This window comes from Ilyonectria robusta (genome assembly GCF_021365365.1).
Source record: "Ilyonectria robusta strain PMI_751 chromosome Unknown BGZ61scaffold_3, whole genome shotgun sequence".
Taxonomy (NCBI): domain Eukaryota; kingdom Fungi; phylum Ascomycota; class Sordariomycetes; order Hypocreales; family Nectriaceae; genus Ilyonectria; species Ilyonectria robusta.
The window spans coordinates 1,439,849-1,452,733 of NW_025764437.1; the positions used below are offsets into that span (position 1 = coordinate 1,439,849).

The 12,885-nt window shown below is 53.9% G+C and overlaps 6 protein-coding genes across 6 annotated transcripts; 4 read left to right on the forward strand and 2 right to left on the reverse strand.

The window, feature by feature from the left end:
* Positions 1–68: 68 nt before the first annotated feature.
* On the reverse strand, positions 69–2,480 carry BGZ61DRAFT_342975 (uncharacterized protein; the record flags this gene model as incomplete). The annotated part of the gene is made up of 3 exons (XM_046239551.1): positions 69–367; positions 465–2,154; positions 2,244–2,480. 3 exons carry the CDS (start codon positions 2,478–2,480, stop codon positions 69–71), a joined length of 2,226 nt encoding a protein of 741 aa, XP_046109539.1.
* A 1,178-nt stretch (positions 2,481–3,658) lies between these two features.
* Positions 3,659–3,922, forward strand: BGZ61DRAFT_528048 (uncharacterized protein; the record flags this gene model as incomplete). Its single annotated transcript, XM_046253197.1, has 2 exons — positions 3,659–3,794; positions 3,852–3,922. 2 exons carry the CDS (start codon positions 3,659–3,661, stop codon positions 3,920–3,922), a joined length of 207 nt encoding a protein of 68 aa, XP_046109540.1.
* Positions 3,923–4,364: 442 nt separating this feature from the next.
* BGZ61DRAFT_129158 (aldehyde dehydrogenase domain-containing protein) lies at positions 4,365–6,247 on the forward strand. The gene is made up of 2 exons (XM_046237125.1): positions 4,365–5,029; positions 5,082–6,247. The coding sequence occupies exons 1-2, from the start codon at positions 4,557–4,559 to the stop codon at positions 6,061–6,063; spliced, it is 1,455 nt and encodes a 484-aa protein (XP_046109541.1). The 5' UTR covers positions 4,365–4,556; the 3' UTR covers positions 6,064–6,247.
* A 437-nt stretch (positions 6,248–6,684) lies between these two features.
* Positions 6,685–7,389, forward strand: BGZ61DRAFT_443063 (Tim10/DDP family zinc finger-domain-containing protein). The gene is made up of 2 exons (XM_046244821.1): positions 6,685–6,877; positions 6,983–7,389. Exons 1-2 carry the CDS (start codon positions 6,780–6,782, stop codon positions 7,176–7,178), a joined length of 294 nt encoding a protein of 97 aa, XP_046109542.1. The 5' UTR covers positions 6,685–6,779; the 3' UTR covers positions 7,179–7,389.
* On the reverse strand, positions 7,390–10,526 carry BGZ61DRAFT_412347 (uncharacterized protein). The gene is made up of 2 exons (XM_046243294.1): positions 10,079–10,526; positions 7,390–10,011 (listed from the first exon to the last, which is right to left on the reverse strand). The coding sequence occupies exons 1-2, from the start codon at positions 10,333–10,335 to the stop codon at positions 7,545–7,547; spliced, it is 2,724 nt and encodes a 907-aa protein (XP_046109543.1). The 5' UTR covers positions 10,336–10,526; the 3' UTR covers positions 7,390–7,544.
* A 559-nt stretch (positions 10,527–11,085) lies between these two features.
* Positions 11,086–12,491, forward strand: BGZ61DRAFT_343163 (CTLH/CRA C-terminal to lish motif domain-containing protein; the record flags this gene model as incomplete). Its single annotated transcript, XM_046239570.1, has 3 exons — positions 11,086–11,233; positions 11,282–11,415; positions 11,469–12,491. The coding sequence occupies 3 exons, from the start codon at positions 11,086–11,088 to the stop codon at positions 12,489–12,491; spliced, it is 1,305 nt and encodes a 434-aa protein (XP_046109544.1).
* Between the last annotated feature and the right edge of the window lie 394 nt (positions 12,492–12,885).

Below are 12,885 nucleotides of genomic sequence, written 5' to 3' on the forward strand. Positions count from 1 at the left end.
CCGTCCTAGTCGGCCATGTTGCCAGTGGTCCCTGGCTCAGCAATCCCATTCGCAGTAGCATATACATGCTACGCGCCTTCCAAGGGAGGTACAAAGGAATAGTTAAAGTCGAGAAGGCCGTCCAACATCCAGTGTTGTGGGTCAAAGAAGTCGTAGTTCGTTTCACCGTAATTCATTCCTCCCATCAGACCATGCTGTACTGACGGTGGGACCGAGAGGCCAGTTGCACTCGGTGTTAAGGCGCCGTTGGTCGTGGTGAGCATGTTGGACGTAGTGAGAGTATTAGACGGCATCAGGGTGCTATCCAAATGTGTCGATGAAGCCGAAGATTCGTTGGCGGAGTCTGGGTTTGTGGGTTGCTTCGCAGCTGATTTCATAATCAGTTAGCATCATGTCGTAGCAGCGCAATACAGACGAGCGAGAAAGAAGCGGTTTACATGGATTACGGATACCAGGCGACTTACCGTCTATGTTCCCTCGCCCAATAGCCTGATAGTCTTCCCTCCATCGCCAAACTGAGTCGAATACCAGACTCATACTATGACGGCATCGCACCTTGAGCTGCAGGCTGTCGTCCATTTGGATCGGGGAGTCGTCATTGCTGTTGAAGGACTGCTGGTTGCTATCAAGTCGAGCTCCATTCCACATCTGGACCATTAGTTCGGCCAGTCGCCATTGCAAGTCGTTATTAACGACGCTCGTAGCTCTAATGGCTCGAATGGTTTGATGGAATAGGTTGCGGCCGCGGTGAAAGTCGATGGTCTTGGCGAAGAATGACCTCATCAACTTGAGAAGGGCGAAGCCAGCAGCAACCATCATCTGGTTAATGTAGTTGGTCGCATAGAGAAGAATAGTGCCACCAATACTATCGCGAGGGCTCGTCACCTTATCCACCTCAAGTACGTCGTCGAGGAAACAGGTGGTTGCTCGCCAGAGACCCATGAGATCATCCATATATCCAGGTGTCTTACTTGAGTCGAAGAAGCCGGCTAGGCGCATGTGGAGGGCCGCGGCCCTCATGTGCAAATTGATGATAGGACCCAAGTCTTGGGACATGGTGAAGGCGTGGAGCTCCGCATAGTCCCGACGATAGACTCGCATCAACATGGCTCGGTGCTCATCACCGGCAACTCCTCTTGGGTCGCTGGCATTGCTGTACATTTCTTTCGACACCTTGTCGCAGAATCTCTCAATCTGGAGTCTTGCCTCCAGCTCGGGCGACAGCTGGAACGAGCCATCGTCTCCCGGCCTCGTAGCCAGGGTCCAGTCATAAAGACTCGATGCTGGCTGACCATATCCGGTGCCGACTGATTGCGCTACGATGTTGCATACTGCCCACGTCGTTACGCGATCACTAAGCTGCTCTTTATTCAGCTCAACTGAAACCCTGGAGAAATCCTGAATGTGATTGGGTCGGTGAAGTCCAATACCGGTTGCAGTCTTCATCATGACACCACACAGGATGTGAGTAGGATCTGATGAAGTCGTACTGGTCGGCAAGGGCCATGTACACAACAAGCACATTCCCTTGACCACGTAGTAATTGCTAGGAACCTCCCCTATGGTTGACCACAGAAATCGCGTCAAAGGGCCAGAGAGATTGTTGAGTAGATTTGGAACGTTTTGAGGGCTAAACCGACGGGCAGCGACAGCAATAATGGACCAGAAAAGTAGGGGGTGTTGCTGGTGATATTGATCGGGCGGCTGTTGGGGGTTGAGAAACGGCAAGAACTGGTGGTAGAAATTGAAAAACTCGAGGAACAGATTTGCGACGTTGTCCTCGGTCAATTGAACGTTCTCCAGTTCGTGTGTGTATCGGGGTACATTGTAGTTTCCTCCCCGCTTGAGATGCAATAGTGAGGAAACAGCCTCGTCGGAGCCCATCAATGATGGATTCCGGGTATGAGTGTGAGTGTATGTAGGGTTGCTCTGAGCGATGGGGGAGTTCATATCGTCGTCGTCGACCTCCAAGACATAGCCCTGTGACTTGGCACGGGAGATGTTGCGGCGCAAACGATCAATCTCCTTCTCCATCTCGGCGTGCTTGGATCGCTTCCCTATGCGCTTGAAGTTGGACTCGATCTTGCACTCGAGTTTGAGACGGTTACAGCGCGAGCAGCTCTGGAAGGGGTCCTGTACGACATCGCAGCGAAGCTATTGCGCATTGAAAATACATGGTCAGCGATCTGCGCGTAGTCTAGAGAGTAACCTGGACATGGCGGAGAGGAAGAGGCTTGACTCACCTTCTGCTGGCGACACTCGTTGCAGGCCCTCTTGACGCCGGGCTGGCGCTTCTTCTCGTGGTCATGTTCATCGTCAATGATGCTTCCTGGACTGCTCTCAATGCCCGCCATGCTGCTTCTCTTGCGCTTGATTGCGCCGTGGCCGTTGCCGTTCCCGTGGCCGTGGCGAGAGCTCACGGGGCTGGTCGGGCTCATAGAAGCCGCCCCACCAGCGGCCACAATGGTCGAGCCGTCCATGCAGCAACACCACCCGACAACCGGGCGACGGAGACGGAGACGGCGACTGCGGCTGCGGCTGCGACTCGACGATCGAGCTGCAAGCGCGGCAGGAGCCCTTGCGACGTGGACGCGCCAAGAAGGCGGGACTGGGTCACAACGGAGACAGACGGAGGCAGGCGGATGGCCGGTATCGCGATGTTGGGGGGGTGTGCGTTGGTGGTTGCAGAGCCAAAAGGTGGTGCGTTGGCGAGGGCCGAATGCGGAGGGGTGAGGAGCGAAGCGGCACCGGGGTTTGCGCTTGGGCGGAGGGCGGTTTTTGTTGCAAGGTGAAGATTGCTTTTCGCACGTAAACAGGGAAAAAGGCGCCTTCGTCCGTCGCTCGATTGATGGCTAGCGTCTGGACGCGGCCGACCGAGTATTGCCAGGCAAAAAACAGTCACAACTGGGGCGGGGGTACCGAAAACAGAGGCCAGGAAACCCGGCGGCGGGGGATTGTGCTCTGTAATTGGCTGGTTGACGGCGAACGCCAGTCACGTGTGTGTGGGATTCGTCCGCCATGCCATGTTGGAGTGGTTCGCTCGATAATCACTCAGGGAAGGTACAAGCGCAAGTACTACCGAACCCGGAATCATGTCCAGAATCATGCCACGAGCAACAGAACAATGAATAGATGTCGCTAAGACGGAGGAAAATACACGGAAAACGCCCAAAGCCATGATCACCATTAACGCCTCTCCACTCCTGCCATGCACACAGCATGCATCCTGCTCCGGGTGGAGCCAGACCCTAGGTTGTTCCAGCACGTTCGCACCTGTCCCCCCCGAACAAGTCGCTCCTTCCACCACGATTCGCCATGTCCCTTCTCTAGGGCAGCTTCCCCACAACTTGAGCCGTGGCGGAAAGGAAATGGCTGAGACATGACGAGACATGCTTCGTCCTAATTTCAACGGTGCCGGTCTCGCTCTCGCTTTTTCTCCACATTTGGTTAATCTCCATGATATCATTCCTAGTCAGATCTCTGAAGCTTGCCCCTCCACCTCGAGTTGAGACTCGAGAAAGAGTGGTTCTTATAGCACGACCAATCGTCGAGGGGAATCAGATAATCGTTCACCCCCGCCTATTAATTGAACCATCTTCCATCCCATTCATCACACCTGCGCATCTGCCAACTACCCGTTGACCATCCACTCGCAGTCATGCCAGACTCCAAGACTGTTCGCCCTCCCGTCAAAAGAACGCTCAAGCCTGCACCGCCCTCGCAGAGCCACGTGCATTCTCCAACTTCCAAGTCTGAGGTGCAGTTTGCCCTTCCGGGAACGGTCCCAAACCCAGGTATGCTGATATTGTATTCATAGAGCATTCACAGGGCCCTGTAGCTCATTATTACAGAGTCCATTCAGATCCGGACTATAGCAGTTCCTCAACCTTTTCTTGAGCCCGCCGCATTGAAGCGACAGTGATGTGTCTGTCTTGACTCGGATCTTTGGTTAGTGGGTCGACTGTGCACCGACAAACACCAGCCTGTAAGATACGAAACATCTCTGGACAACGGGTGAAGCCGTAGGTTTCAATCGATTGAACCCAAATGTGCTTGCTCGTGTGTCCATGTCCCTCCTCGCCGAGCCAGAGGAATTTACCCAATACAGAACATTGCGAGCGACCAACAGCCTTGCGCATTTTCGTGCGTCCACACCACGAACCATGAGCCATACGCGTCACTCTACGGCTATAACATGCACATTCCTCTTTGGTTTAACATGGCCGATTCGCCCAAGAGTAACTGGCGCTGCACTGTGCGGCCCTTAAAATAACTCCGCTAGATCGCAGGTGGTGGCGCTTCCCCCACCGGATCATCCGAAGGCGGGCGGGTGCCGTTATGCTCTCCCGAAACCCCATGTTGGTGATCCCCTCCACAACCCGGCACTTCCACTTTTCTCGTATGCGGAGGTTTGCCTTGGCCCGTTGCCTCGGATAGACATAACTGTGCTATGGGGCACCAGTATTCCTTTAAAGGTCCAGGATTGTCTGGAAAGCGTCCGGGGAAATGGCATTTCAAAGTTCTATCCCTTCACTTCCCCCACTTTCATCGCTATCATGTCGAACGGAATACACCCAAGCAACGGGCCGCTTCACACAGTCCCTTTATTGATAAACGGGTCGGGCCATCATTCTATTCAAGCATTTGACGTTGTCTCTCCTGCCACAGGCAAGGTCGTCCACCGGTGTCACTCGGCTTCGGTGGACGATGCCAACCTCGCAGTCGAAGCCGCCGCAAAGGCTCTCAAGACATGGCGCAAAATTCCCCCAGAGCAACGACGCGATATCTTCCTCAAAGCCGCTGAGGTGATGGAAAGGCGACGCACTGAATTACGTCAATACATGGGAGATGAGACGGGTGGCGAAGCTGGCTGGACTGACTTCAACTTGAGTGTTTCCATCAATCATATAAAGGATGTCGCGGGACGGATTGCAACCGTAGAAGGCTCATTCCCGACTACCATGAGCTCAGATACCAGCGCAATTGTCATGCAAGAGCCGTACGGTGTCGTCCTGGCCATCGCACCATGGTAAGTCATTTTCTCTCAGCTTGTTCTTTTCCACTCATATGTCCGTGTCCAGGAACGCCCCCTACATTCTCGGCACTAGGGCTGTCATATTTCCCATCGCTACCGGGAATACAGTCGTCTTTAAGGGAAGCGAACTCTCTCCCCGCACAATGCTGGCCATCGCGTCGGTCTTTCAGGAGGCTGGACTACCAGATGGTGTCTTGAACGTCATCTTCAATGAGAGGGCTTCGGCAGCGGCAGTGACTTCGGCCTTGATACAGAACCCACACGTCAGGAAGATCAACTTTACAGGGAGCACTGCGGTCGGACGTATCATCGCAAAGCTTGCTGGAGACCATTTGAAGCCCGTTGTTCTCGAGCTAGGTGGCAAGGCTCCTGCCATTGTCTGGGAAGATGCCGATCTCGATCTGGCTGCAGAGCAGTGTGCTCTTGGTGCTTTTATTAATTCAGGCCAGGTGTGTATGTCCACTGAGAAGATATTGGTACACAAAGCCATCCGGTCGGAATTCGAGAAGAAGTTGGCAGCATCTGTTGCGAAAATCTTCTCGGCTGAAAACGACGCACCAGTCCTCATCAGTGCGGCAGCTGTTGGGAAGAACAAGGCACTTGTGAAGGATGCGGTCTCAAATGGCGCTTCGGTTGTTCACGGAGATTTGGATCTCCAGGAGACTACTCAAACCCGACTCAGGCCGATTATTGTGAGCAATGTCACAACGGACATGGATCTGTACAAGACCGAGTCATTTGGCCCGACCGTCTCCATCCTAGAGATTGAAACCGAGGACGAAGCGATTCGGCTCGCCAACGACACCGAGTACGGCTTATCATCAGCTGTTTTCACATCGGATCTACGGAGAGGCCTCCGTATTGCTCGCGAGATTGAGACTGGCGCGGTGCATATCAACAACATGTCGGTTCATGACGAGAGTGGTCTCCCTCATGGAGGCGCCAAGTCTAGTGGATATGGTCGGTTCAACTCGTCAGCTGGCTTGAGCGAATGGGTAAGGTCAAAGACTGTTACCTTTAGGAACTAGGGTTTTCTGGGGAAGTGGGAGATTGGGTTTCAATCAAATGCCATATTTATCCCGTACGTCTAGTTTGGTCCATGAGACTCTGAGAGTGGTTCGTTATTTGTCTAGTTAAGTGCCTAGCTTCAACTGGTCGTCCTAGCCTTCATTGAGGACTTTCTTTTGCTCAAATTCATTTCCTACGAGTAATGCGGGAATTTGTTGATTATACGCCATTTCTACGTCTGTCGTATCATGCCATTTTGACTGCTTAGCGGGAATGTTATCCTCAGACAAACTGAAGCGGATTTGTGTAAATCTGTATCGTGATTTTGCCTCCGTTGAGGGTCCTCTTGTGTGTTTTATAGCGAATATCGGTCGCTTTCGCGTGCATTTCTTCTTCTAGAGATATACTACTTGAGGAATAAAATGCCGAACTCACGTAAATCGTACACCAGGCTTCAACTACAGTGGCAATAAATATAGAGAACGGTGAAGTGCACAGTATAAGAAAACTGAGGACTTGAGGAAATGGTATAGGGTAACCCGCATTCGGGCTTGAGTTTGGGGCCGATAAGGCTGCCTCACGTAATCAACCCCCATCGATAAGGGGAAATTTTACCTGCCAGCATCATCAACCAAAGCGCAGGCCAAGTTCCGCCAGCTTCAACTGCGAATTCTCCACCACCAAACAAACCTTCACGTCATCCACCCAAAAAACCCCCCCAACTTCAACCGCCAACATGTCTTTCCTCGGAATGGGTCGTCCTCAGCCTACCTCGGAGCAGAAGATTGCTGCCGTCGAGGGCGAGATGCGCATGATGGCTGATACTTACAACCGGTATGTGCTTTCCTGGGGTGTTGCCGGTAGACATATGGCGACCGGATAGCAATGCCACCGCACAGGGGCAATGAAGAGAGAAGGGCTAATGCAGATGTTCAATAGGCTGCAGAAGGCGTGCCAGGCCAAGTGCATCCCCACCGACTACCGCGAGGGCGAGCTCAACAAGGGCGAGTCCGTCTGCCTCGACCGATGCACCGCCAAGTTCCTCGACACCTCGATGAAGGTCAGCGAGATCATGCAACAACAGGGCCAAGCTATGGGAGCTGGCGCTCAGAGCGGCGGTGGTGGCATGTTCTAAACGAATAACGGAGAAATGAATACATGATAGAGCCGAAGAGGTTGGCAGTGGAAGAAGCCTTGTACGAATATCTGGTGCTTGGGTTTGGGACGTCGTGCGCTTGCATCGACAGGGACCTGGAACGGCTTATGGTTTGGAAGATGGGTTGTAAGACGGGCTGTAAAACTAGATGTATACGGATCCGCGGCATGACCGTCACGATAAAACACCTCCTCTATTAGATGTGTCTACATCACATGAAGAACGCCTTCCATGGTATCCTATGCTAATCCTACGCTGCTCCTTTGAAGAAAACTGGACCCTCGCCCCAAACAAAACTCCAAGCTAAATAATCCCAAGGAGTGCTACATGGCTTGATGTAGATAATTATAGCATCGATCGCGTAATATCGGGCCCTGTTCCAATGCCCGTCAGGCTTCTGAAAGCCCAATGCAGCCAGCCTTCCGTTTCGAGCTGATCCTTGAGTGCATCAGCTCGCTGCTCCATGTCCTCAACCTGTCTCTCAAACGTGATAATGCCGTCCTCAACATCGATGACCTTTTGGAGTAGGGCATTGATCTCGTAGTCGAGCTTGGCGATGAGGACCTCAACCTCCTTGAGGCCCTCAGTAAGGTGGCCTCGTTGCTCTGAGAGGACCTCGTCCGCACTAACCCGGAGGCGCTGACAGGCCTCGTTGAGTTGCTCGTAAAGAGCTTGGAGTTCTTCCTTGTCCTGGTCGTAGCGTTCATCGAGGAGCTCTACAACCTTGAGTTTCTCGGAGACCCAGGGCTCAATATCAGTCCTAATGCTGTTGATATGCTCATTGAAGTACTGGGCAATTTCGGCATAGGCCTCGAGACTCGCAAGGTCGCTCGTAGGCTTGGTGATGTCAATGATCTGCTTCCAAGTCAAGACAGCTTCCTCGGCGTCACCGAACGACATTCGGCGAGGCCAGCGGTTCTCGTTTGGGACGTGCTTTTTCGGGGGCCCGGCAGTATGGATGCTGTGCCTCCGGGAGAGTCCCAATTGTATGGGTTTCGCCTTGACCTCCACCTCAAGTATTGGCCCTTGGAGATCGGCTTCGTCGACCAAGGACCCTACAGCGGATGGTACCTTGGAAAGAACATCCTTGAGCAACTCGGCGCTAAAATCGACCAGCTCTCCCTCCTGCTCTGTTCGTTTCTGAGACTCAAGACCAGGCGCACTGCTCGGCTTGAAATCAACCGTTGAAGTAGAGGCAAAATGAGATGTCTGGGGGAGGCCAGAGACGGCATCAGTATCGCCTCTTCTCATGGCAGCAAGGTATTCTTCTGGCTTGTTCTTCCATGTAAAGGCCCTATTCACACCAACCATAGGCGTTGGACTTACCACCAAGGAAGAGTTCTGTACAGTGCCACCAGGGCCAATAGGGCAGGCAACATCCACAAACTCCTCTCTGGTAGAAACAGATGGTCGAGCATTGTGGCCTCGTAAGCCCCCTCCCACGGCATCTTTGATGCGGCCAAGTCCAGAACGGGCATCGCTCATTTTGCCTGCGACGCTTTTGAACACCGTCTTCGGCAATGCATCCTTGTCATTTGGATTCTTGCTGATACTAATCGCGGAGCCAGGAGGATACGCCGAATAGATCACTGGAGACTCATCGACTCGCTTGAGCTCCGGCTCCTCCTCGGTGGGTGCCAAATTGAGTCGTTTGGGGTTTGTGATGTCGGCCTCTTCTTTCCAGACCATCCCAGTTCCTAGTTCTGGTGTGCGGTTTGGTACCTCGGTAGGGGTTCGCCTTGGTTTGCCATGCCACAACCATTTCGGTCGCTCGCCATATGCCAGGCTAACGAACCTGTTGATGTCTAAGGTCTCAATATCGGCAAGCCCACCCTTGTCCTTTCCAGAGACGATGCCCATGACAAGCTCACCCCTCTTGCCACCAATTTCGGTAACGGTCGACTTGACAGCTCGTTGGACACCCCAACCTTCGCCCGCAGCCGCTTTAGCCGATACGCTGTAGAGTCTGAGGAGTGTCTGGCGATCCAACCGTCGGGTCTTTTCAAGCTTCTGTGATTTTTGAAAGTGGCCGACGCCACGTTTCGTGCTATCAATGTCGAAGACGTCCTTGGAGACCTGCACTCCATACCAGTGGAGACGGTTCCTTGCTCCCATCAACATGCCAAGTAGGGCGGAGACGGTGGAGGGTCCCAAAATACCGTCGGTAGGCTCAAAGTTGTAGTGTTCAGCTCCAACCTCGGTCCACCAATTGTTGATGGCGGTCTCAGTCATGTCACAGAGCAACCCGTCGATGTACTCATGATCAAGCTTCTCAAACATGTACAGCGCAACTTGGCACAACTTGATCAACTCCATGACTGCCTGGGACAACGGGATTCGGTCGCTGGTTTTGTAAAGTTGCTGGAACTTGGCTCGCGTTGTCTCTGTCGGATCATTGAGCGTCAGACCTGACCTTCCCGAGCACCCGAGCCTTTTGAGATCCTCATTGACAATGAATGTTTGGCGATATTTCCGAATATCGCCTTCCGGAACGAGGATAACTGTGAGGGCGGAAGGAAAGCTGCTGAGATTTGTCACCATGAGCGCTCCTAACGATGTCTCCTTGGGTCGCGCATGGAATTTATGGATAGCTTTGAAATAGACACGCAGTTTCACAGGCCACAGACTCTCCTCCGCTGGGACGGATAGGACGCTGACTAGAATGGAATGTTTCTGATCGCCTGTATATGTGGTGATGACGAGGGTCGGGGAATGCCGCGAGCAAGCCCATTGCTCGACAAGGTAGGATTCGTATCCGCAGAGGACGGCGCGACGCTCGACCACTGTCACAGAACTGTCGTCTTCTAGATATCTGCGGAAATAAATTGTTATTATGGATCCCATGAGGACGGTTGGTAAATAGCGGACAGGATTCTTACCGGAATGCGATTGGATCTGCAAAGACAAGATGCTTCCGTTGCATTGGAGGCAGCTGCTGGAGCGGAGGCACTGCCTCGACGGCTCCATCCTGCAGCTGAGCTGGAGACTGGAATTCTCCCTGGATAGGAGCAAGAGCAGCATCGTTAGGGTTTGCTCGCGTGCTGCGCTGGGCTTGACCCCTGGCGGCGGCGGCGAGGAAATCGTCGTCGAGCCTCTGGGTTCGATGATCGAGTGGGGCGGGAAATAGGAAGGCCATGGCGTCGTCGACGACCCTGAAGCTTGTCGAGTCGAGCTCGAGCTACATCCTCACGCCGTTGCGTTGCGGGAGATGTCGCGATGGAGGACTGGCGAGGCGAGGCGAGGGTTGGTGTTAGGGAGGTTCGTGGGACGAGACACGGTCTGGTCTGGTGCAGATTGCAGGTCCAGCTCGCATGTGATGCAATAGCTTGCACAAGGCGCAGCGTCATCCGCCAAAGCAGGCATTCGGCTGGCTGGCTGCGGGGCACTAATCCCCCCGGGTCCCCACTGTACCTCGGTGTTGCAGGCACAAGTTATGGGGGTGGGCACTACACGGCTAAGGAGAGTGATATGGATTGAGTCGAGGCCAAGAAGAAGGAAATAATCCAGGATTTTGCCGTGGTCTGTGGAAACTGACAGCGCTCCGTGATTGAAGCTGTGTACCTCCTCTGCTGCTCGCCGTTGATTTGATTCATTGAGACGAGGGGCGAAACCTCCCGCTTAAAAGCATACCTCTGTCCATCATCGTTATCGATACCAACGCCCCGGCGCTATCATGACCCGTCCAGCACCAGCCCGGTCACTCGGATCGGACCTCAGACGACCTTCTCCACGAGCCATTTCCCTCCCCCAACGCCCTCTTCCACGCTCAAATGCCACTGGCCAAGCTTCCAAATCCGTTCGAACCCTGAATTAAAGACCCTTTTGTGCACCGTATCCTCCCGGGGAGCTCCATCGACCGGGAAACCCGCCCACACCAACACAAGCCATGGCTGGATCCGACGACCATGTCTCGCCGTTTGGGCCTCTGATGGCCGAGCTGGCTCGCATGAGGAAGTCCAACTTGACTTCGGCGATTGACGATGTCGACCAAATCATAGATCTGCTTACCGCAGCCCGGGAACAGGTTGCTTCAGGTCAGTCTGCTCACCTGTCGTCCAGTTGGCCCAACTGACTCGTCCCAGAACCCGACTCCCATCGAATCGGCATGGCCATGACCACTCTACAGAACCCGGTCAAGGCCCGCTTCGAGGCGATCACACAAGACCTCAAGGAGGTCACAAAGGCACAGAAAGGCTTTGGAAAGGCCCTTGACAAGGTCGGTCGCCCGCAAGATTCTTCCATCACTTGCTTTTGCTAACCCGCAACCAGGCCATTCCCCATCGCGAACTGCCCATGGAGACGGACGCCATGGCCGACCACCCAGCTCTCATCAATCGCGCCATCGCCATGCACCTCCTCCGAGAGGGCCAATTCTCCGTCGCCTCAACATTCCTCCACGAAGCCCACGACCACCCTCCCCACCGCGAAGCCCACGCCGCCCCTTCCCATACCGACGAAGACGGCGATGACGACATGGAGGATGACGAGGAAGAGGACGAGGAGCAAGATGCCGACATGCACAGCCTCCACTCCGAGGATCTCCAGCACAAGTTCTCAGAGATGTATAGCATCCTCTCCCAGCTCAAGGATCGCAACCTTGTGGCCGCTATCGAGTGGGCCCGCTTCAACAGCGCCCAGCTCGACGCCAAGGGCAGCACCCTCGAGTTCGAGCTGAGCAAGCTTCAGTTTGTCTGGCTGTTCAAGGGCTCTAGCGTCAACGGGCTCCCCGATGATAACCGTAATGGCCAGCTCGGCGCTCTCACCTACGCCCGCGCCCACTTCGCCCGCTTCCAGGCCCGCCATCTGCGCGAGATCCAGCAACTTTGTGCCGCCATGGTCTACTCTCCCAACCTCACCGCCTCGCCGTACCGCCACATCTTCGAGATCGACTCGGCCTTTGAAGATGTCGCCATGTCGTTTACGCGCGAGTTCTGCTCCCTGCTTGGCCTCTCTGCCGAGTCGCCCCTCTACATGGCCGTAACTGCAGGCTCCATTGCCCTGCCCCGCCTCATCAAGTACACAACCTACATGCGTGAGAAGAAAACGGAGTGGACTACGGAAAACGAACTCGCCTTCGAAACCCCCCTGCCAGAGTCCATGATTTACCACCCCATCTTCGTCTGCCCCGTCAGCAAGGAGCAGACGACCCAGGACAACCCAGCGATGATGCTATCTTGCGGCCACGTCATTTGCCGCGACTCCCTCCACAACATCGCCAAGGCCGCTCGGTACAAGTGCCCCTACTGTCCCACCGAGGGCCACGTCAAGGATGCCATTAAGATCAAATTTTAGCCTTGACTTGTCTATCTTCATTTTTGGTGTCCGCTCCAGGTTACCACTCTGATCCTGTTTCGGTTATCTCGGGCTGCTTTTGTATTTGCACCATTCGGACCCGGCGTTGTTGGCTATATGGATCATGCAGCGGGCTATTATTTTGTTTGGGGTTTCCTTTCTTTACTTGGGACGGAGAGTTGAGAGCGGGAGTCGGTTTACTGTCACATTGGGATGCACCATTCGGTATCTAGGAAGAAGGTGGGTGCTTGATCAACCCTTGTCGTTTTTCTTTAACATCAGATCAGCATTGGAATGTACTATGTAGCACAGTTCAATACGCTTCAACACCAAGTCTCTTGGGCTTGGCTCAAACAGACACATACATCAAACATGGCCAATTCAGCTCTAGGAT

Excerpts from the sequence above, each read along its gene's own strand:
- BGZ61DRAFT_443063 (XM_046244821.1), top strand. The coding sequence starts at position 6,780 with ATGTCTTTCCTCGGAATGGGTCGTCCTCAGCCTACCTCGGAGCAGAAG. Across the intron at positions 6,878-6,982 it reads ATGGCTGATACTTACAACCG|GCTGCAGAAGGCGTGCCAGG; the intron begins GTATGTGCTTTC and ends GATGTTCAATAG.
- BGZ61DRAFT_412347 (XM_046243294.1), bottom strand. The coding sequence starts at position 10,335 with ATGGCCTTCCTATTTCCCGCCCCACTCGATCATCGAACCCAGAGGCTC. Across the intron at positions 10,012-10,078 it reads GCAGATCCAATCGCATTCCG|ATATCTAGAAGACGACAGTT; the intron begins GTAAGAATCCTG and ends TTATTTCCGCAG.
- BGZ61DRAFT_129158 (XM_046237125.1), top strand. The coding sequence starts at position 4,557 with ATGTCGAACGGAATACACCCAAGCAACGGGCCGCTTCACACAGTCCCT. Across the intron at positions 5,030-5,081 it reads GTCCTGGCCATCGCACCATG|GAACGCCCCCTACATTCTCG; the intron begins GTAAGTCATTTT and ends GTCCGTGTCCAG.